We start from the raw sequence: 21,013 nt of genomic DNA, 5'->3' as shown, positions 1-21,013 counted from the left end.
CATGTAACTGGGATGCATAAAATATAGTGGGAATATGATGGTACACTTGATTGTAGTTGCATTACCAATGTGTATTTCCATGCCCATGTAATCACTGTTTTTCAATATTACAGATGGTGTAGAATTCTATTCTAAATGGCTAAAATTGCATCTTAAATTATTTAACAGTATAGTTTATACAATTATGCAAATAGAGTATGAAAATTCCAGAAACTATCACATGCTGCATTTTTGGTTGAATAAAGAAGGCGTTATAAATAATTTAAACCCTGTCAATGTATCTATCAAACTTTGGAATGGACATACATAATAGTTATCATATATTAAGGATGAATGTATTGTAGATGTCATAATAACAATAAAACCATTAAATGTTCTTGCTTTGTTATTGTTGATTATTGTATTGTGGGAGGTTGACAGTATGAAGAAATATAGAGAAAAATAAATTCTGAGACTATAAATGTTCCTTTACACCAAATTAACTCCTCATCACCGGAATCTGTTAACACTGCTTTAGAATTAATCGGTTATGTTCAATCCTATAAGCACTTTACATGTCTGTAACTTTACTCACATGAATAGTCCCATTAATGAGACTGCTCACCTTAGTAAAGTTACACATGTGCTTAAGTCTAACCCTAAGAGACCTATCCAACTTCTGAAATCAACAGAATGTTCAGATTGACTTCAATGGTAGTTAGATAGGGCCCCAAATAGGAAGACCTGACCTGACTAGTCTCCTATATTGCTGAGAATACTCATTTTGAGGCACTTTTTAAAGATTACTCTGTTACAATGATATATTTGAATTTTCAGTGGAGACACAAATTTGTCCAGGATTTTCGAAGAAGCTATTTTTAAAAAACGATGAGTGAAGTTTGTCAACGTTGATCAGATTTTTTTTCTTCTAGTTTGAGGTCTTCTTCCTTCATATTATGTAATAGAGACACACAACAAGCATCTCACACCTCAGCTTGACAGATACTGGAAAATCTTAGTAAGAGGCAGATTAAAAAATTAGTTTCTCCTATGCACCCACTAACAAAATTGAAGGAGTATCAGGAGCAAAAAGAAGGGAAACAGATCTGTTGTTCAGTTCCTGTTTCTTTTCTATTCCAGTCTCCCTTTGCTGAGGTACTGAACATATGTGGGTCTGTGCTAGGTGAAGCAGGTTTATTGTAAAAGAGTGAATGTGGGTCAGTACATTTATTGTGTGAGACAGTAAATGGGAGAAACTCTCTGTGACACTGAGAGTGGGGTAGGAGTCCTGCATCACTGCATGAGAGAGTGAGGGTCAGTATCTCCATTATGTGAAGCAGAAAATGGGGCAGGTACTGCAGTAGCAGACTCAGAGACAATGGACGGGATGTAGGGGGCAAGTTCGCTGTATGAAGCAGTAAATGGGATGGCAGTGGGAAGTATGGCATAAAAAGGGGCAAACTGCGGGAGGCAACGAATGGGGTGGTGTGGCAGTAGGAAGTGCATTGTGAGGCAATGAAGAGCATGAGGTAGTAGTATAGAAGGTGCAGTATGAGACATGTAAGAGGGGGATGACAGCGACAGTGCAGTAAAAGGCAAGGGGGTGGGGGTGGGAATGCAGAGAGAGGCAGGGAAGGGGTGGGGATGGAAGTGGTGGTGCAGTTAAGGCAATGAAGGAGATGGGGGTGCAATGGGTGAGGCCATGAATGGGATAGGTGTGTCAGTAAGAGATGCAGAGTGGGAGGCCGTGTAGTGAGGTAGTAAAAGGTGACGGTCACAGCGCAGTGAGAGGCAGTAAAAAGGGTGGAGGTGCAGTGAAGAGCGTGGGCGTGGGGGTGGCAATGGCGGAGCAATAGGCGCGGGGCTGCCGCTGTCGCCCGCCTCCTCCCGCAGGTGGCGGCGGCGGCGGAAGTGACGCGGGCGCGGGGGGCCTGTCGTTGGGGGAAGATGGCGCCCGTGGCTGTGCTAGGCAGCGAAGAAGGTAAACAAGTGTGAGCGGGGGGGGGGGACGAGACAGGGGTCCGGGGGGCGAGGCCGTGGCCGTGGCCGAGCGAGGGGCCGGGAGCGCTGGTGCCTGGGCAGTGCCGGCGGCGTCTCCCTCGCAGGCGCAGCGGGGAGGAGGGGCCCAGCCGCGCCCCCCACCCTCCCGCGAGCGTCACCTCAGCCCTTGCCCCGCACTTCAGCCCCCGGGGCGCGCCGCCTCCTCCCCTGTCTTTATGTCACACCGAGACCCCCCGCTCTGCAGGCTGGGCGGGCGGAGCTGCGTCTTCAGTGCTGCTGCTGCTGAGAGGTAGGTGACGCCGCTGCCGGGACCCCCCTTCTCATCCTCCCGCGCCACCCGCCGCCGCCGCTGCTGGCCCGAGGGGTAGAGCCACTTCCGCGCCGGTTTAAACACCTTGCCCCCCTGCCCTTGTTTTCTCTCCTTCCCCCGTCCCCGATGGGCTGGGCAAAGGCGGTGTGACACCCCGCTCGCTCAGCCGCCTTTGCCGCCCCACGTGGGGGTTGGTGAGAGGCTTGTTGCGTGTCTCCAGCAGCAGCAGCTGCACAAGGGAAGGGGATGATCTTGGTAGGGGTTTCTAGTGTAACTGTGGTGGCGAGGGAATGCTCGGGGTTGTGTAACCGGCTGCAGCAGGGTGCCTGCACCTCTGGCCTGCGTGGTGGGCGCACGTCCTGCCCGGCCTCTGGTGTTTTTTACCTCTCACCTCGCCCTTCTGCCACCTAGAAGGTGTCGCGGGAAACTAGATACCCCCTTCTAGGGTTTTCTCTCTTCTTCCACCCTTCCTGTACACCTTGTATTTCCAGAGGGAGAGTGGCCTGGTGATCAGTCTTGTTCCCAATGGCGAGCACAACGTGTGGGGAGGTTGTGAAGTGGGTAGTGCTGAGTTTGTGTTTTGTGTTCGTTTTAAATCTCTCCCTCTTTTAAAGTGAGATCAGTTAGCGACGGGAAAAGCCGTGTAGACTGAAACTTTCTTTCCACGAAACACACATGGTGTGGCCAACAGCACTATACAGTATAAGCTTCTCATGCCCATCCTTCCGATGTGCATCCTCTTTTGGAGCAGTCTGTTCTAGTTCAGTTTCCATATTCATTCAGTCCAGGCCTGTGTGCTGAAGTTAGCAACAGGGTTGCTCACTGGTGTCAATTCTGGTGAAGGGCTTTGTGTTCCAAAAATTTGGCTATGACTGAAATCACTAATTAGTATTTAGTCTGATGCTTGCAACTTGATGAAAGAATCCAAAGATTTTTATATTGGTAAGTAACCCATCTCCTATCTCTGAAAACTGCTACTCTATACATTGGGGCAACTTGATATTTGAGGTTTGATTCAGGAATATGCTAGTTACATAAATTGTAGTAGTCTCCCAAAAACAAACTGGGGAGAAAAAAAAGTCTGCTCAGTAATCAGCGAGGGAGTAAAAATTGTATTAATTTATATCATGTGATTTGTAGGATTAGCAAATATTATCAAAACATGTAAAGAAATATCAGAGTAGATTATTGGAAATATAAAACTACTATAGGATGAAGAAAAAAACTATGTACAAAGTTTGCATTAAAATTAAGATAGAATGAATGTCCTTTATTTTATTCTGCACTTTGTAAAGTGAGCTTTCAGTAATAAGAATTTTGTGGTTTTTATAATAATACTACATTCCATATGGTAACAATTTAGACACTTAAGTTTGTCAGTATAAATTGATCAATTTAGATGTTCAGGGCTATTAGGTATCAAAAGTTTGTCTTGCTACTTTATTAATGTTAAATGTTGCTATTTTAATAATCTTTTTGTTAATAATGACAACTTCACATTGAAAGGATCACTTTTTGACTATCACTAATTTACTGTTAGATTTGATTGTGATGTTCATTGCCTGGCTTGGCAAATATGCAAACACTAAATAAATAAATACACTGCTGAACAATTTTATGCCATGTCCAATACTGAAATTATTTAAAGGAAGGCAAATACTATTGGCTGTAATATACAACATATTATTTAGGATGAAATCCTGTCCCCATATAAATCAATGGCAAAACTCCTACTGACTTCAGTTGAATCAGTATTTCACTGTTGGATATTAATAACATGGTCATTTCAAGTTAAAATTTCATATCTACCAAGCTCTTGTAATGCAAGTTAATGAGACAGAAGTTCTGCAGAGTTAGGGGAGGTTCTGACTGGACTGGTAACTACAGCTGATTGTTTGGCCCATAGCTGCAACTGTGTTTTGGTTATGATAAAAATGGTTCATTCTTTTTATTATAATCTTAAAAAGGTGGTTTTAAAGGCCCATCTGTTGCAGCAAATTTTAATGCACTGTGAATCATGTTATAAGATGGGAGTGCTCTGACCATATGATGATATGCTTTCTCTTACCAGAAGTCCTGACTTATTAGACCATATTATCAAACAGTATTGCAGTTCTGATCTTTTGGGGACTATAACATGGTTTAGTTTCGACTGTGCAGGCAAGACCAAACTGGGTTATAATATGAAACTCCATATATTAGACTATATGTTGCCTTTAGACAGAAACACACTAGTCTCATGTGGGTGGGGGGGAGGGGAGGAAAGGAAAGAGAGAGCTCCTGGCTACCTAGTCACATTACAGAATGATTTGCTTAGGTGGAGGAAACGTGAAATCTAAATTTTTTGCATTTTTATTGAAAACGTGAAAAAAGTCATTTCATCATTGTCTTCTGAGAAATTGACTGTAGCACTTTAATAGCAAATAGAATTACATATAAGTTTGCAAGTATGTGTGTGGGAGGAATAGAAAAATTATTTTGAAAAATACTTGCATCTGAAATTTTTATAGCACTTTGTTATAATTAAACTACCATATATACTCATTCATTAGCCCATTCATTTATAAGCCAATCCCCCCAAGATGGTTAGGTAAAAATAGCAAAAAACTGTATGACCCTTTCATAAGCCAACCCTATTTCAGGGGTTGGCAAACTTTGGCTCCCGGCAGTCAGAGTGAGCCGCTGGGGGTCAGGACATTTTGTTTACTTGGAGCATCTGCAGGCCTGGAGCCCCTCAGCTCCCTGTGCCACTTCCTGCTGCTCCCATTGGCTGGGAACGGTGAACCGTGGCCACAGGGAGCTGAGGGGCTACATGCCTTTAAATGCTCCAGGTAAACAAAATGACAATGTTTTAGATATTCAATTCAATGATTCCATAGAGTTTAAAGTCATCAAATTTTGGTGTAGACCCTTTTTATAAGCTGCCCCCCCGCTCTTTGATGCATCACTTTTTTACCAAAAATATTTGGCTTATAAACGAGTATATATGGTATATTATTGCTCTTTGCTTTAGATTGAGGATATCAGCAATATAAATGAATTTTTTAGCAATTTCACTTTGTCTTTGAATTGTCCCTGACTCTACCCATTAGTCCACCCCATGTTTATTGCTATTTATAAGTTAGTGGTACAGATAAAAATTTTTTTTTTGTAAGTCTTGTGCTAAAAAAATAGGGCTCTGCATACCTATTCAAATGTGACAGGTTTCAGAGTGGTAGCTGTGTTAGTCTTGTGGCACCTTAGAGACTAACAAATTTGTTTGGGCATAAGCTTTCGTGGGCTGAAACCCCCTTCATCGGATGCATGCAGTGGGAAATACAGTAGGAAGATATATATACACACAGGAAACTTGAAAAAATGGGTGTTGTCATATCTACTCTAACGAGACTAATCAATGAAGGTGGGCTATTATCAGCAGGAAGAAAAAGAAACATTTGTAGTGATAATCAGGATGGCCCATTTCAAACAGTTGACAAGAAGATGTGAGTAAGAGTAGGGGGAAAATTAACATGGGGAAATAGTTTTTACTTTGTGTAATGACCCATCCACTCACAGTCTTTATTCAAGCCTAATTTAATGATGTCCAGTTTGTAAATTAATTCCAGTTCTGCAGTTTCTGATTGGAGTCTGTTTTTGAAGGTTTTTTTGTTGAAGAATTGCGACTTTTAGGTCTATAATTGAGTCACCAGGGTGGTTGAAGTATTCTCCAACTAGTTTTTGAATGTTATAATTCTTGATGTCTGATTTGTGTCCATTTATTCTTTTGCATAGAGACTGTCCGGTTTGGCCAATGTACATGGCAGAGGGGCATTGCTGGCACGTGATGGCATATATCACATTGGTAGATGTGCAGGTGAACGAGCTTCTGTTGGTGAGGCAGATGCGATTAGGTTCTATGACGGTGTCTCTTGAATAGATATGAAGACAGAGTTCGCAGCGGGCTTTGTTGCAAGGCTAGGTTCCTGGTTTAGTGTTTTTGTTGTGTGATTGCTGGTGAGTATTTGCTTCAGGTTGGGGGACTGTCTGTAAGCAAGGACTGGCCTGTCTCCCAAGATCTGTGAGAGTGAGTGATTGTCCTTCAGGATAGGTTGTTGATCCTTGATGATGCGCTGGAGAGGTTTTAGTTGGGGGCTGAAGGTGACGGCTAGTGGTGTTCTGTTACTTTCTTTGTTGGGCCTTTCCTGGAGCAGGTGACTTCTGAGTATTCTTCTGGCTCTGTCAGTCTGTTTGTTTCTTCATTTCAGCAGGTGGGTATTGTAGTTTTAAGAACGCTTGATAGAGACCTTGTAAGTGCTTGCCTCTGTCTGAGAGATTGGGGCAAATGCGGTTATATCTTAGAACGTGGCTGTAGACAATGGATCATGTGATGTTGTCATAAACAGATAGCTAAGGGTTAATGTCTCTTTCACCTATAAAAGGGTTAACAAACAGTAACCTGAAACACCTGACCAGAGGACCAATCAGGAAACAAGACTTTTTCAAATCTGGGTGGAGGGAAGTTTTGGGTGTGGGTTCGTTGTTCTTTGTTTTGGATCTGTGCCCTCTCGGCTCTGAGAGTGATTTTTCTATCTCCAGGCTTTCTAATCTTCTGTTTCCAATTTGTAAGTACAAGGATAGTAAGACAATAGGTTTATATTGTTTTTTTGTATTTACATGAGTATAGTTGCTGGAATGTGTTAAATTGTATTCTTTTTGGATAAGGCTGTTTATTCATTTTTTTTCCTTTAAGCAATTGACCCTGTATATTGTCACCTTAATACAGAGACCATTTTATGTCCTTTTTCTTTCTTTTTATATAAAGCTTTCTTTTTAAGACCTGTTTGAGTGTTTTTCACTGGTTAAGGCTAAGAAACGAAGGGAGGGGGAAAGTCTCTTTGTGTTAGATTTACTAAGCCTGACTTTGCATACCCTCTAGGTGAGGGGGGAGAGAGGTTAGATCTCTCGGTACTTGTGTTTCAAGGACTTGAAGCAGAGAGGGTGGAATCCCTTTGTTTAGATTCACGGAGCTTGAATCTGTATATCTCTCCAGGAACCCAGGGAGGGAACACCTGGAGGGGAAGAGGGAGAAGGGAAGTGGGTTATTTCCCTTTGTGGTGAGACTCAAGGAATCTGGGTCTTGGGGTCCCCTGGGAAGGTTTTGGGGAGACCACAGTGAGCTAGGCACTGTATAATTTCTGGCTGGTGGCAGCAATTACCAGGTCCAAGCTGGTAACTAAGCTTGGAGGTTTTCATGCTAACACCCATATTTTGGACGCTAAGGTCCAGATCTGGGAAGAAAGTTATGACAGATACGGTCTGGGTGAAAGCTTGAGACATGAAGGGTAAGAATAGCAGTCAGTAGGTTTCTGGTATAGGGTGATGTTTGTGACCATTTTTATTAGCACTGTAGTGTCTAGGAAGAGGATCTCTTTGTGTGGACTGATCCAGGCTGAGGTTAATGGTGGGATGGAAATTGTTGAAATCATGGTGGAATTCCTCAAGGGCTTCTTTTCCTTGGGTCCAGATGATAATGTCATCAGTGTAGCCCAAGTAGAGTAGGGGTGTCTGGGACAAGAGCTGAGGGAGCGTTCTAAGTCAGCCATAAAAATGTTCATATATTGTGGGGCCATGTGGATACCCACAGCAGTGCTGCTGAGTTCTGTTATGTGGCAAGATATGTATTTAATGGGGTAGAAGATGCATAGCTTTTTTTTTTTTTCTTTCCACTCTCTCAATACAAATTGTGTGAGACTAGAGGGGCTCTGAGGATTCTTTATATTGTGTTAAGATGGAAGAGTCTCCTTCAATATCTTTTCTCTCACATTTCTTAAAAATCTGGTTACAAACTTGACAAGTGAGTTTAATAGTATCTGACACGCAGAAGGCAAAGTATTTTGGGTTAGGTAAATGAAGATTTACTAAAAATAATCCTTCATCTGTCTTTTTTAAATGCTCTACTTTTTTTTCTTTTAAAAGCAGCACTTGTAATGTTAAACTCCTTTTTGAAACATTAGGTAATAATGAAGTGTTTGGCAGCTTGCTTTAACCTTATTGAGTATTAGGCTAGAAATGGAAATGAATCCTCTCATTTTCACAGGATGGCAGATGTTTTGGAAACCCAAAGATGTTAGTGGAATTTTAGCCGTTACTCTTTGAAGACAGGGTTATTTTTTATGTATTGTGAGGATGTTTTCCACCTCACCTTCTGGCATCCTACTTTTCAAATAGAGTAAATTCAGAATTTTAAGGGGGGGGTACTTTATTTCCAAGTGCTTTCAGTTACTTAACTATTTAACAATCACAGTGGGATGGATGGATGAAAATCTTGAATGTAATCACTGTACTAAAATGTAAGGAACATGTTTCCCTCTTCTTTTCTCTGAATCTCTATCTGAAGAGCAGCAGTGCAAATCAGCAAATGCTCCTTTGAACATGGTGCATTTTTTGTCCCTCCTCTTTCTGCCAATCTCTTCCTGTGAATTTTCACCCTTCATGTTTAATTGTCTTCCAACTTTCTTTAGAGCATTATGAAGCAGTCTTTCAAGGCACCCTGTTACCCATTTATTTCCTTTTCTAACTCCAGATACCCTACATCATGATACCTATGTATTAAACCATGGAGGGTGAGCCTGATGTAGCCGTAGAGCCTACTAACACTGTTCCTTTGGCCAGAGGGTAGTTGGAAAAGGCCCTTCCTCAGGGATTCTTTGTCATGTCTCATACTTTATCCACAGAGTGAGGGATTAGGTCAGGGGTGGGCAAACTTTTTGGCCTGAGGGCCACGTTGGAAAATAGAAATTGTATGGCGGGTCATGAATGCTCACAAAATTGGGGTTGGGGTGTGGGAGGGGGTGAGGGCTCTGGTTGGAGGTGTGGGCTCTGGGGTGGGGCTGGGGATAAGAGGTTTGGGATGCAGGAGGGTGCTCCGTGCTGGGATCGTGGGGTTTGGAGAGCGGGCGGGGTATCAGGGCTGAGGTAGAGGGTTGGGGCTTGGGGAGAGGCTCAGGAATGCAGTCTCCGAGAACGCTTACCTCAAGTGGCTCCCGGTGACGTCCCTTCTCTGGCTCCTATGCATGGAGCGGCCCCCAACCATGATAGAGCGCCGAAGCGGGGCCGAGCGGCATGGTGCAGCCCCCGACCCAGCACCCTGGAGCTGGGCAAGCCCCAGATCCCGCTCCCCAGTGGGAGCTTGTGGGCTGACTGAAAATGGTTAGGCTCATGGAACGTAGTTTGCCTGCCCCGGATTAGGTTGTTATGAGACAAATGTGTGCTGCCATTGACTGTCCTGTGGAACTTTCCTTAATTTTTGCTAGGCAAATCCTTTTCCCTCATTGGGGAGAGGACTTCTGTTTCTGTTTTCTGCTCCTTTCCTTCTGAAGTGTTGGTGATGCTGGGGGTGAGGAGGTTAGGGCATGGTTCTTTCTCCTCCCTTCCCACGCCCAATAGTGCTCATTCTCAGCTGCTTGTCATAGTAGTTTTCCTTAGTAGGAGCAGCAGAGGAGGGGAAATAACATGACTTCAGTTGTTTTCATTCTGCTTGTGGGGACATGCTATATGCAGGAGCAACAGAGGCAGAGGTGTGATGTCTCACAGTTATAGGTTTTGGGGTGACGATGGACAGTTTCTCTTCTCTCTGTAGATTGACATTGGGGGGGATAATACCTTTTCCTCCACTGCCCCTGAACGTAGCCTGTCCCCATCATGAATGTGGAAGGAAACTTACTGAAATAATTGTCATTTTCACTCTGCTGCTGCTACTCCTGTTGATGGAAATTTTAGTAGGGTTCAGGGATTAACCTGTATTTCATGTAGAGCACACTTCTATGATCAGTACTGCTGTGCCTGAAGATTGCCAGCAGGATCCAACAATGTGGGAATAGCACTAATGTTTTTGGACAGGGCTGTAAATGCCCACTCATCATTTGAACTTGAGGTAGGCTGCATTTTTTTCCTTTCTGTGCTATCAGTTAAGGAATGGGGTGGGGGATGAGCTGCATACAGAATCCCCTCTAGTAATTTTCAGTTAAAATGACAGTTGTCAAGATGTGAGGCTTAGAGTGCGGACAACATTATGACTAGAGCCCTATCAAGTTTACAGTCCATTTGGTAAATTTCAGAAAGAAAGGATTTAAAAAATCTTAAATTTCTTGGTGGTGTAACTGAGGGCAAGTCTTGACCCAAAAAAGACTATCCTACAATAGTCAGATTTCACAGGAGAGAACAGATTTCATGGTCCATAATGCATTTTTCACAGCCACGAATTTAGTAGGGCCCTAATTATGACCACTGTCTTAAACCTGTGACACTTAGCATACCAGGTATGAGCCATTTTTTTCTTCATAATATTTAAATATAAACAGTTTGGTAATTTTTAAGTCTTATAGAAATGATTTTTTGAAAATTAGTGGTTTGTTAAATTTATCACCACTATAATATATTTCAGTTTTAAATACTTTGTGCCAACAACCCATTTAGTTTTTAAATTAAATACAGAAAACTAATTTAATGTAATGACTGTAGCAGGAAATTCAGAGTTAAGGGCAATTTTATTAAATTAATATAAAAACATTCACACTTCAAAGTTAATGGCTTGGCTTAAACTGGAAAAAGCCAGAAATTTCAGTGTAAAGGCTGAAACTCTTGCCCATTTAAGTAAATCCTAGATATTGAATAAGAATTTTTTTTTCCTGACTAGGTGTCTTCCCAAATCCCTATAAGGTGGTGTCCCATCATACTCTTACTTTTCAGTTTCCTACTCCCATGTATGTTTTGCCATTAAATATTTAGCACATATGTAATGCCTTCCATCTGAGAAATATTGAGTGCTTAATATGCAGTTGAGCCTTAACAACCCCCCCAACATGTGCGGAAGTATTTGCTGAGTTTTACTCTCAACTATGCTTCTGATGGCCTTAATATTTTGCACTCCCATGTATATTTTCCACTTCTTCAGACTTGCTATCTAGTTAGGCCTCACAAATAACACTAAGATGTAGATAAAAAATAATTATCTCCATTTTACAGCGGGGGAAGATAGAGACGTAAGTCATTTGATCAAAATGCAAAATGCTTTGTTTCCATGAACAATCTAACAGAGAGAATTGAAATACTTTCACCTTCTGCTATAACAAGCCTTTACAAATTATTGCTTTGTAAAGGCCTATGGAGTCTTATTTTTTTAAGATGAAGAAGTTTCTCTTTCTTTCAGATGCCTTTAATATCTTAAGTGTTTGTTTTGTGCTCTCCAGTGATATGTTCTTATGGGGATCACTATGGAAAGAAACGTGCAATGTGACTAGCTTTTGGAGGCCTTACATAATTATCTGGCCATAGAGTGATGTAAAATTAATAGAATATAAATAGTATTATCTCATTTGCACATTAATCTGCTTTTAGCACCAGAAATTTGAAATAAATGTATCGTCTTACACTTGATATCTAGAAACTTGTTCTAGCTGCATTTTTGTTGCTTAAATTGATTTTCAAGGCTGCAAAACAGAAAAAGTGATTTTAAAAATGGATGTTTTCTGCAAAGGGTGGCCCACCAAAGCATTTTTTGGAGATAATTTATTTTCATTGACATTTAACAAATTGATATTAATGTTAAGGTTCTTCTGGTCTGGAAAAGCTTGTATTCTGTAAACTCTTAGAACTAATACTTTCTGCTTTGATTCCTTTTTTTCAGGTGATTCATGGCAGGGGACGTGGAAGGGTTTAGCTCCGCCATCCATGATACCAGTGTCTCTGCTGGTTTCAGAGCACTGTATGAGGAGGGATTGCTTCTTGACGTCACTCTTGTCATTGAAGACCACCAGTTTCAGGCCCATAAAGCCCTGCTTGCCACCCAGAGTGATTACTTCAGGATTATGTTCACAGCCGACATGAGGGAGCGAGATCAAGATAAAATCCATTTGAAAGGTCTGACTGCCACAGGCTTTAGCCACGTCCTCCAGTTCATGTACTACGGAAACATTGAACTGAGCATGAACACTGTTCATGAGATTCTGCAGGCTGCCATGTATGTTCAGCTTATAGAAGTGGTGAAGTTCTGCTGCTCTTTTCTTTTAGCAAAAATCTGCTTAGAAAACTGTGCAGAAATTATGAGACTATTAGATGATTTTGGTGTAAACATCGATGGAGTCAGGGAAAAGTTGGACTCCTTTCTGCTAGAGAATTTTGTGCCACTCATGTCCAGACCTGACTTCTTGTCCTATCTGAGCTTTGAAAAGCTTATGTCTTATTTGGATAATGATCATCTGAGCAGGTTTCCAGAGATAGAGCTGTACGAGGCTGTTCAGGCTTGGCTGCGGCATGATAGAAGACGCTGGAGACATACCGACACCATCATTCAGAACATCAGGTTTTGTTTGATGACACCATCCAGTGTTTTTGAGAAGGTTGGTGCATTTGAAAGCAATAGGCAGGATTCATCATTTAGCTAGGGCAGCATGCCGTTAAATAGGTAAGATTCCCAAACCTGTTAGGAGGGGGAAAAAAAGACAGAGCATTGATACTTTTTTTTTTTTCTTTCTGGCAAATAACATATATCGAGGATCTAATATCTGAAAGTAATGTCTTCTACTTTTAGAAAATAGCTTGTTTTATAACTGGAGAACTGGTAGATTTACTGTGTTTGTTTGTAAATGATTCCTTATGAGGACATTTTAAGTAAGTTCATCCATATGAAGTTCAGTTTATTTCAGTCATTCTTAATGCTGTCCACGTCTCGCTGCTTGATATTTTTTATTTTTTTTATTTTTTATTTTATTTTATTTTATTTTTTTTTGAAAACCCTTGAGAGGCCCAAAGTGGATAGGGCCTACCATATGTACTTGATCATAAGCTGGTTCATTTATAAGCTGATCCACCCAAGATGGATAAGTAAAAAATGGAAAATTTTTATGACTCGTTCATAAGCCGACCCTATAATTCAGGGGTCAGCAAACTTTGGCTTCCGGGCCATCAGGATAAGCCGTTGGCAGGCCAAGATGGTTTGTTTGTCTCAAGTGTCCAAAGGCACTGCTGTAAACCTAAGTAAACAAAGTGTCCCAGTGCGCCAGCTGCTTACCCTGACAGGCCAGGACAGCAACTGGTGGGGAAATTTTTTGAGAGGGAGAAGCTAGGGATCAGGGGAGTAACCCCTGAGACCACCCCCCACATAACCCTAGCCTGGGACCCCCACACTCTCCCCATTTCATCCTTTCCCACCTTATCTGGGGAGAGCCAGGGGAGGATGTCTCTGACCTGACTGGAGCTGCTCTGGCAGGCTGGGCTGCGCAGTCACAGCCTGCTCCGGCGGGCCAGACTGGACGGCATGGCCGCAGCATGTTCCAGCAGGCTGGGCCAGGTGACATGGCCTCAGTGTGCTCCGGCGGGCCAGGTGGCGTGGCCACAGCCTGCTCTGGGGGCAGGGCTGAGTAGCACGGCTGCAGCATGCCAGCCCCGAAGCTGCAGCTGCTCCTGAGGCTAGGGGGAGAGCAGTGTGGCCAGAAGCGGAGAGAGTCTGGCCCCGGCTCTTCCCGTCTGTCTCTGCTGGCTGTGCTGCCTCTCCTTCCTCCTTCTGTTTGGGGGAGGGGCTGTGTTCCACCTCTCCCTCTCTATACCCATTCATAAGCTGACCCCCTTCTCTGGTGCTTCCCTTTTTTTACTAAAAGAATTCCGCTTATGAACGGGTATATACGGTATATTATTGTAACTGGGCATCAGCATAATCAAAATCAATTCTCACTGACATTTACTTTTAGATATTGTGTACATGTTTTTTTTTAAATCTACACTTTAATTGAGGTCACTAGATACTTTGGTGATGGGTGCTATAAATGTATGTTATAAAAGAAGAAAACTGTATACCTATTACTCAACATTTTGGTTTATGTTAAAATGGTAAGGTGAAATTTTCAGAAGTTCCTAAGTCTCATTGAAAGGCAATGGTATTTAGGCTCCAAAGTCACTAAGGCACTTCTCGTGGGAGAATATCTTCGAGATTGTGTGCATGCATGCAAGTGTCTGATCCTCCTCTCTTGTATGTCAGCATAACTCCACAAACTTCAGTGGAGCTGGAGAGATTGACAGTAGATCTGGACCAGCATAACTTAAAAAAAAATAAAAAATCTCTCAGTAAATGAGTAAATTTATTTAAAAAGTCGTTGCTTTGATTGGGCAGAAAAATTACTTAGAGAGCTCCTATTTCAGCAGTTAACTGATATTCTTAGGCTCTTATTCTGTTCTTGGTTACACAAGTGCAATTTCAATGAAGTAAGTAGAATTTGTTCTGTGGAGTGATATCTGTTCCTGCTGCCACTTCGCTCTGGTGATTTCTATTTCACTATAAACACAGCTGCGCATGCTCAGGAAATAAAATTTTGGGTAAATTAGCAGCAACAAGCAATGAGCAAGTTCCTTGAAATCAGTCACCACTTGTCAGCTGGTATAGAATAAACACTGTTCTTACAGCCAGATTTTAATTTCAAAATGCCTATTATTCTACTTCATAACAGTAAAAATTTTTTTCTTAATCTGTACTTTTTACACAATTAAAGTCAATATTCTTTTGTATTGCTGTATGAAAATGTATAGTACAGAATGGGTCTTCATTAATATTTAAACTTTCATTGTCTGCACAAAGTATGTACAGTTCTGAAAACAAACTTTGAGACAACAGCTTGGTGTTCCTTTCCATTTTGGATTTTTTCAATTTACAAATAAAATGTAGATTTTTTTTTTTTAACCTGCAATTGAAAACTAACACTTGCAGTGGGTTTTTTGTCTTGTGCATCAGCACCTGTAGCAAATATTAAGAAATTGGGAGTAAGAGTCCTGATCCTGCAAAGACTTCCACACATGCTTGATTTTGCATGCTACATGTAGTCCCATTGACATTTGCTAACAATTTTGTTGTTTGTCTATAATTTACTTGTAATTCCTTGGATCCCAAAAGTGCTTCACTGCTCAAATCAGATATCAGATATAGCCTCAAAGATCAGAAGAGGATTCGTCAATTGCCAAATTAATAGTGTAAAAAACATTTCAAGCTTCTGAAAGAGCAAGTATTTATCAGTAATAGAAAATTACCAGCCCCGCCCCAAAAAAGCATCTCAGTGTAGCCGAGTTAGTGAAAAGCACAGGTATGCAAAACCAGAATCCTTTAATTAAGCTGATGTGAGGGTTTTTGTTCTTCACCATGACATGAATTTTGTACATTCCGTCATAACTTTGAGTTTTGTTGTTTTTTGCCATATTCTCCTTGGATTAATATATTTAAATGTAGGGGTTTTTTTTTTGGGGGAGGGGGATGTAATTTGCTTTGTAGTTCAACTTTGGTCTTGGTATCTGGTAAATACAGTATTTATCGAGTAGACCTGTTCTGAGTTAGATTATCTCACTTAAGTAGTTCCAAAACTCTAGTGGAGGTACATGGGTGAACAGAGGTTTGTAGGATTTGGCCCTTTCTGTGTAAAAATGTATATTTAAGCACTAATGCCTAAATTTATCAGAATTTTTTTTGACGTATAAGAAGCAGCTAATTACATTAGAGATGTTTGTTACACTTTCATTTTGTTTTCTTCTGAACAGATTGTAATAATTTATGTAGTTTACTTAATTTACATTATGTGCCTATACTAACCTGTAGGCATATATAAAATAAATACACCTCTACCTCAATATAATGCTGTTCTTGGGAGCCAAAAAATCTTACCGCGTTATAGGTGAAACGGTGTTATATTGAACTCCCTTTGATCCAGAGGAGTGCGGAACACTGCTTTACCACGTTCTATCCAACGTTCTATCCAAATTCGTGTTATGTCGGGTAGCATTATATCAAGGTAGCGGTGTATAACTTAAATACAGTTTTTAAAAAATGACTTAAATGTTGCATTAGATTAAAGAGACAGGTGGGTGAGGTAATACCTTTTATTGGACCAAATGACAAGTTTTGGATCTTACCCAGAGCTCTTCATTAGATCTGGGAAACATAGAGCGTGGCAGTTAAATACAAGGTGGAACGGACTGTTAACTCCTTATGCTAAACAGATTATAAAAGAGCATTCAAGATGAAGTGAGCAGCTAACACCTCTGCAATTGTAGCCCAAAGGAGGGTTAGTGGGTTATAGATTGTTGTAAGGAGCCATAAATCCAGTGTCCTTTATTAAGTCCACGATTTTTAGGCTATCAGTCTACGCTTCGCAGCTTTTAGCAACAGCTACTGCCGTGCCGCCAAAAGGCATGCTCTCCTGCTGACAAAAAAACTTCCACCCTCAACAACCTGTATTAGCATTGTCCTCAGGCAGTGGTCCCCAACGTTTTTGTGGCCAGTATCACATTCATGTTTTCAGAAGAGTGTGGCAGGCACCAACAATTTTTCAAGGCTTATTTTGTATTTGTACATTGAATAATACCCACATCATATTTAATATTACATAATATATGAATCCATAAGATAAAAGTAATTTTACATGTAAAAGGTATGTATTAAATTATTCGGCAATTACTCTTTCACCTTACCATGTGAATTTGCTCTTTTTTTATCTACCTGTAAGAAAAATTAAGGAGTTTTTACAAAATAAATATCATAAAGCGTTTTCATCTTATTTATTTAAAAAAAAGTAAAACGTTGAACTGCTGGTCCAAATATATTTATTATTCTTACTTTAACATTGCCAGTTATGGTTAATTAAAAATATTCTTTGTATTGTTACGTGTATCTGTATTTCAATAAACAAACAAATACAAAAAAAGTTAAACACAAGTTAATCATACATGCTCATCAGCACTTAATGGAAAATAGGTATCCTTAATTCACGTGGTTTTTTTAATAAAGTCAGTGTGATTTTTGGCACTGCATTTCTTCAGCCAATTTTTCGTAGTTGGGAGAGTAGGATGATATTCCCATTTGTAAGCAATTGTCAAGCTGGGCGTCTGTAAGCCAAGATCTGTATTTTGATTTTATGGTGTTCATTGTTGAAAACAGAACTTCGCATAGATAAGTGGAACCGAAATAAGATTTTATTTTGTATGCTACATTTTTTTAAGGCAGGAAACTTTTTTCGATCAACCAGATTCCAAAAGTTTTCATCTGTTGCGCAGGATTTTAGAACAATATCGTTTTGAAGGTCCAAAATCTCCAGTTCCATGTTTTCTGTTCTTACTTGAATGAGACTCGTAATTGATGTAGCCATTTCTGTTACCTCTATTTGGCAAGTAAAAGGATTCACAAGAAAGGCAACTACAGGCTCAATGATGGTGAACTGCTGAAATCTCTTTTCAAATTGTTCCAGAAGTATTTGAATGTGGATAACAAATGGTGATGGGTTAAAATCACTGTCACATACCATTTTCTTCATACTTGGGAAATGTATGAGAGACTTAGTCTTCATATGTGACATCCACAAGATCAGTTTTGTTTTGAATGATTTTACAGACTCTGTCATTTGAGCCACATGTTTGTCTTTTCCCTGGAGCTCAAGATTTAAAATGTTCAATTTGTCAGTGATGTCGGCAAGAAAAGCCAAGTCCATTAGCCAGCTGGAGTCTTCTAGTTGCTCGAAGTTCTGATTTGTGGACTTCAGAAACTCTTTGATCTCTTCAATTAGGCTTAAAAAACATGCAAGAACTTTACCTTTGCTCAGCTATCATACTTCTGTGTGCAAGATAAGAACAGATTGTTTATCATCAACATCTTCCAACAGGGCCTTAAAAAGTCGGCATTGCAAAGGTTTTGCTTGAATAGAGTTAATTATTTTAATAACGACATTCATGACATGTTGAAAAGAAAGAACTTTGATGCACAGAGCTTCTTGGTGGATAATGCAATGATAAGACACAAAGTTTGGAAAGGATTCATTCTTCTGCCCACCATTGCTGGTGCCCCATCAGTGGTGATCGCAGACAGCTTGTGTAGTGGCATACTAATTGATGTTGCATATGATTTGAATAAATTATAGATGTCCTTGCCCTTTGTTTGCCTTTTCATAGGCAATACTTTTAGTAACTCTTTTTTACGGTGAAGTCACTAAATACCATCCTCATAACTGCCAACTGTGCTGTATCCAATATATCTGTTGACTCATCGAATTGCAGTGAAAACCAGTCACATTTCCAAGTCATCCTTTAGCTGAGTTTGCATGTTGCTTGAAATTGCATGTATCGTCCTTGTAACTGTGTTGTCTCATAACTGCAAGTCTTGTATTGCTGACAAAATCTCACCCTTGTTAGTAAATCCTTGAAACAGGCAATCAGCACCAGTCAAAAATGCTTCCTTCAACAATTCACCATCTTAAAAGGGTTTTTTTCTTCTTTCCAAGCAGATGAGCAATTTTAAAGGAAGCAATAGTAGCACTTTTAGATTTTACCACTTGTCTAGTGAAAACAGATTGCTGGGCAGATAGGTTTGATTTGAGTTGATTAATTTTCTTCTTTCTCAACTCCAGATTTAAGTGGATGGCTAATGTCAAAAGAGCCGTGATTAGTGTAGAAATGGCGTTCGACATTGTGTTTTCGGCACTGCAACAGCATCCCCGCACAATAAGCAAACACATTTCCTTTTATTTTCAATAAAACAATAGCATTCTTCCTACTCTGCATTGAAATAATACGTACATTGTCTTTTATTTGAACCACTCATTTTGGGGCAAAATGTTAAAAAAATAATTAAATTGCAAAGCACAAGAAAACAGCAGTATCAGTGCAGGAAGAATACTCATGTACAGGGCTGGCTCCAGGCACCAGTGGAGCAAGCACGTGCTTGGGACAGCACACGCTGCGGGGTGGTATTCTGTCCATTCTGCAGAGTTGAGCATTTTTGTTTTGTTTTGTTTTGTGGGCGGCCATTCTGAGCAGTGCAGAGAGAAGCCGGAGAGAAGGCGCAAGGACAGACAACACCAGTGCCTGCAGCCCCGGAATACTCTGTCCCCAGCAGGCACGGGGCCCCGGCTTCTCTCCCCTGCTGGGCACTAGGCGGGCTCCACACCTGCCAGGGACAGAGAACACTGGTGCCCGCAGCCCCGGAGTTCTCTGTCCCCGGCAGGCATAGGGCTGCGGCTTCTCTCCGGCTTAAGCTGCGGTCCTGTGCCTGCCAGGGACCGAGAGCACCAGCGCCTGCAGCCCCAGAGTTCTCTGTCCCCAGCAGGTGGGGGGCTGCAAAGCCGGAGAGAAGCCACAGTCCTGCACCTGCCAGGGATAGAGGACACCGGCACCCGCAGCCTGCAGCCCCGGAGAAGACAGAGAGAAGCCGCAGCCCTGGAGTTCTCTGTCCCTGGCAGGCACGGAGCCACGGCTTCTCTCCCCTGCTGGGCACTAGGCGGGCGCACATAAATGCCAGGCGGGCGCCATGGCGGGGACCACTTGTCAGGAGAGAGCTCCTGCTGACAAAGTGCTGTTCACACTTGTGCTTGTCGTTGGCAAAACTTTTGTCTTTTAGGGATGTGTGGTTTTTTTAACACCTCTGAACCATAAAAGTTTTGTCTTTCACTTTCCAGTGTAGACAAAGCCTTAGGCCTTGTCTACACTGCTACTTTACAGCGCTGAATCTTTCTCACTCTGGGGGGTGAAAAAACATCCCCCTGCGTGCTGCAAGTTTCAGCGCTGTAAAGTGGTAGTATAGACAGTGCACCCAATGCTGGTAACTACTCCCCTTGTGAGGGGGTGGTTTTGTTTTTTTTTTTACTCCCAGTGCTGGTGCTGCAATTACATAGCCACACAGCACTGCTTTAACATTGCTAGTGAGGATATACCCTTAGTGTCTAATGGCTGATCTACACTAGAATCACTACAGCATTGCAGCTGTAGCACTGCTAGTGCAGATGCTCTATGCCAGTGGGAGACAGCTCTCCCATTGACATAATTACTCAATCTCCCCAAGAGGTGGTAGGTATATTGGCAGAAGAGCTTTTCTCACTGACATAGCATAGTCCACACTGGCGCTTAGGTCAGTGTAACTTATGTCACTCGGGGGCTGGGGGTGGCGTTTCCACAACTCTGAACAACTTAAATTATACTGAAGTAAGCGGTAATGTGTACAAACCCTAACCAAGTTATGAATTTAAGCTCCCAGGCTCTTCTTTTGAAGGTGTTGTGCAGGTTTTCTTTGAAGATGAGAACTGAGAGGACAGATAGGGAGTGAATGTTTATGAAAAGTGCTCACCCACGGGTGATAGGGTGTTTTTTTTTTTTGTCTTTTATGATTTTTCTGTGTGAGTTCGTTCAAGAGTGTAATAATTGTTTGGTTGTTATTGAGGCATTTAGTGCACTGGATAAGGTATACCACAGGTTGATAAGTATGTGTAGGACCCATGGATCTTGAAAGATACATTATGGGAGGTATTGAATATCATAGCACTGTAGATATGTGTTTGTGTTTTACATCTGTTATGGTAGAGTCTGGTGCCGATTTGAACTCGTGTGTCCTGGTATGTGGGGAGTTTGGCAAGGTTGGGGGGAATTATTTGAAGGCCAAAAGAATGGGTTCAGGAAAGATTTCTTTCAGGATGTCCAGTAAAAGATATTACCTCACCTACCTTGTCGCTCTGATATCCTGGGACTGACATTGCTACAACACTGTAAAACCACATTAGATTAATGTATTTCCACACCACTAATATTGAAGACTAAGGATCAGATTCTACAAGTTGCTGAGCAGTCTGGTCTTGATATTGCAAAGCACTTATGTATAAGCCTAACTTTAATTACGAGTTGTCCCATTGATTACCAACTGATAGGGTTTGCAGTGTGCTCTGTAGGTATGTCTAC

The 21,013-nt window shown here is 41.5% G+C and overlaps 1 protein-coding gene across 2 annotated transcripts in view; it reads left to right on the top strand.

Annotated features, from left to right (window-relative positions):
* The first annotated feature begins 1,893 nt into the window (after positions 1-1,893).
* The window catches only part of KLHL15 (kelch like family member 15), a 39,725-nt gene continuing 20,605 nt past the window's right edge, over positions 1,894-21,013 (top strand). Inside the window, exons 1-2 of one of the 2 annotated variants that reach the window (XM_030574950.1) lie at positions 1,894-1,960; positions 11,955-12,666. In XM_030574950.1, the coding sequence (XP_030430810.1) occupies positions 11,962-12,666 (705 nt within the window). In that variant the 5' untranslated portion in view covers positions 1,894-1,960; positions 11,955-11,961. Of the gene's footprint in view, positions 1,961-2,072; positions 2,270-11,954; positions 12,667-21,013 lie in introns of those variants that run through there. The other variant, XM_030574958.1, reaches the window with a different exon arrangement.

The sequence above is a fragment of the Gopherus evgoodei genome, chromosome 1, assembly GCF_007399415.2.
Source record: "Gopherus evgoodei ecotype Sinaloan lineage chromosome 1, rGopEvg1_v1.p, whole genome shotgun sequence".
In the NCBI taxonomy this organism is placed as follows: domain Eukaryota; kingdom Metazoa; phylum Chordata; order Testudines; family Testudinidae; genus Gopherus; species Gopherus evgoodei.
Note: the sequence above shows the minus strand (reverse complement) of the source record. Positions and strands in the feature narration are given on the sequence as shown.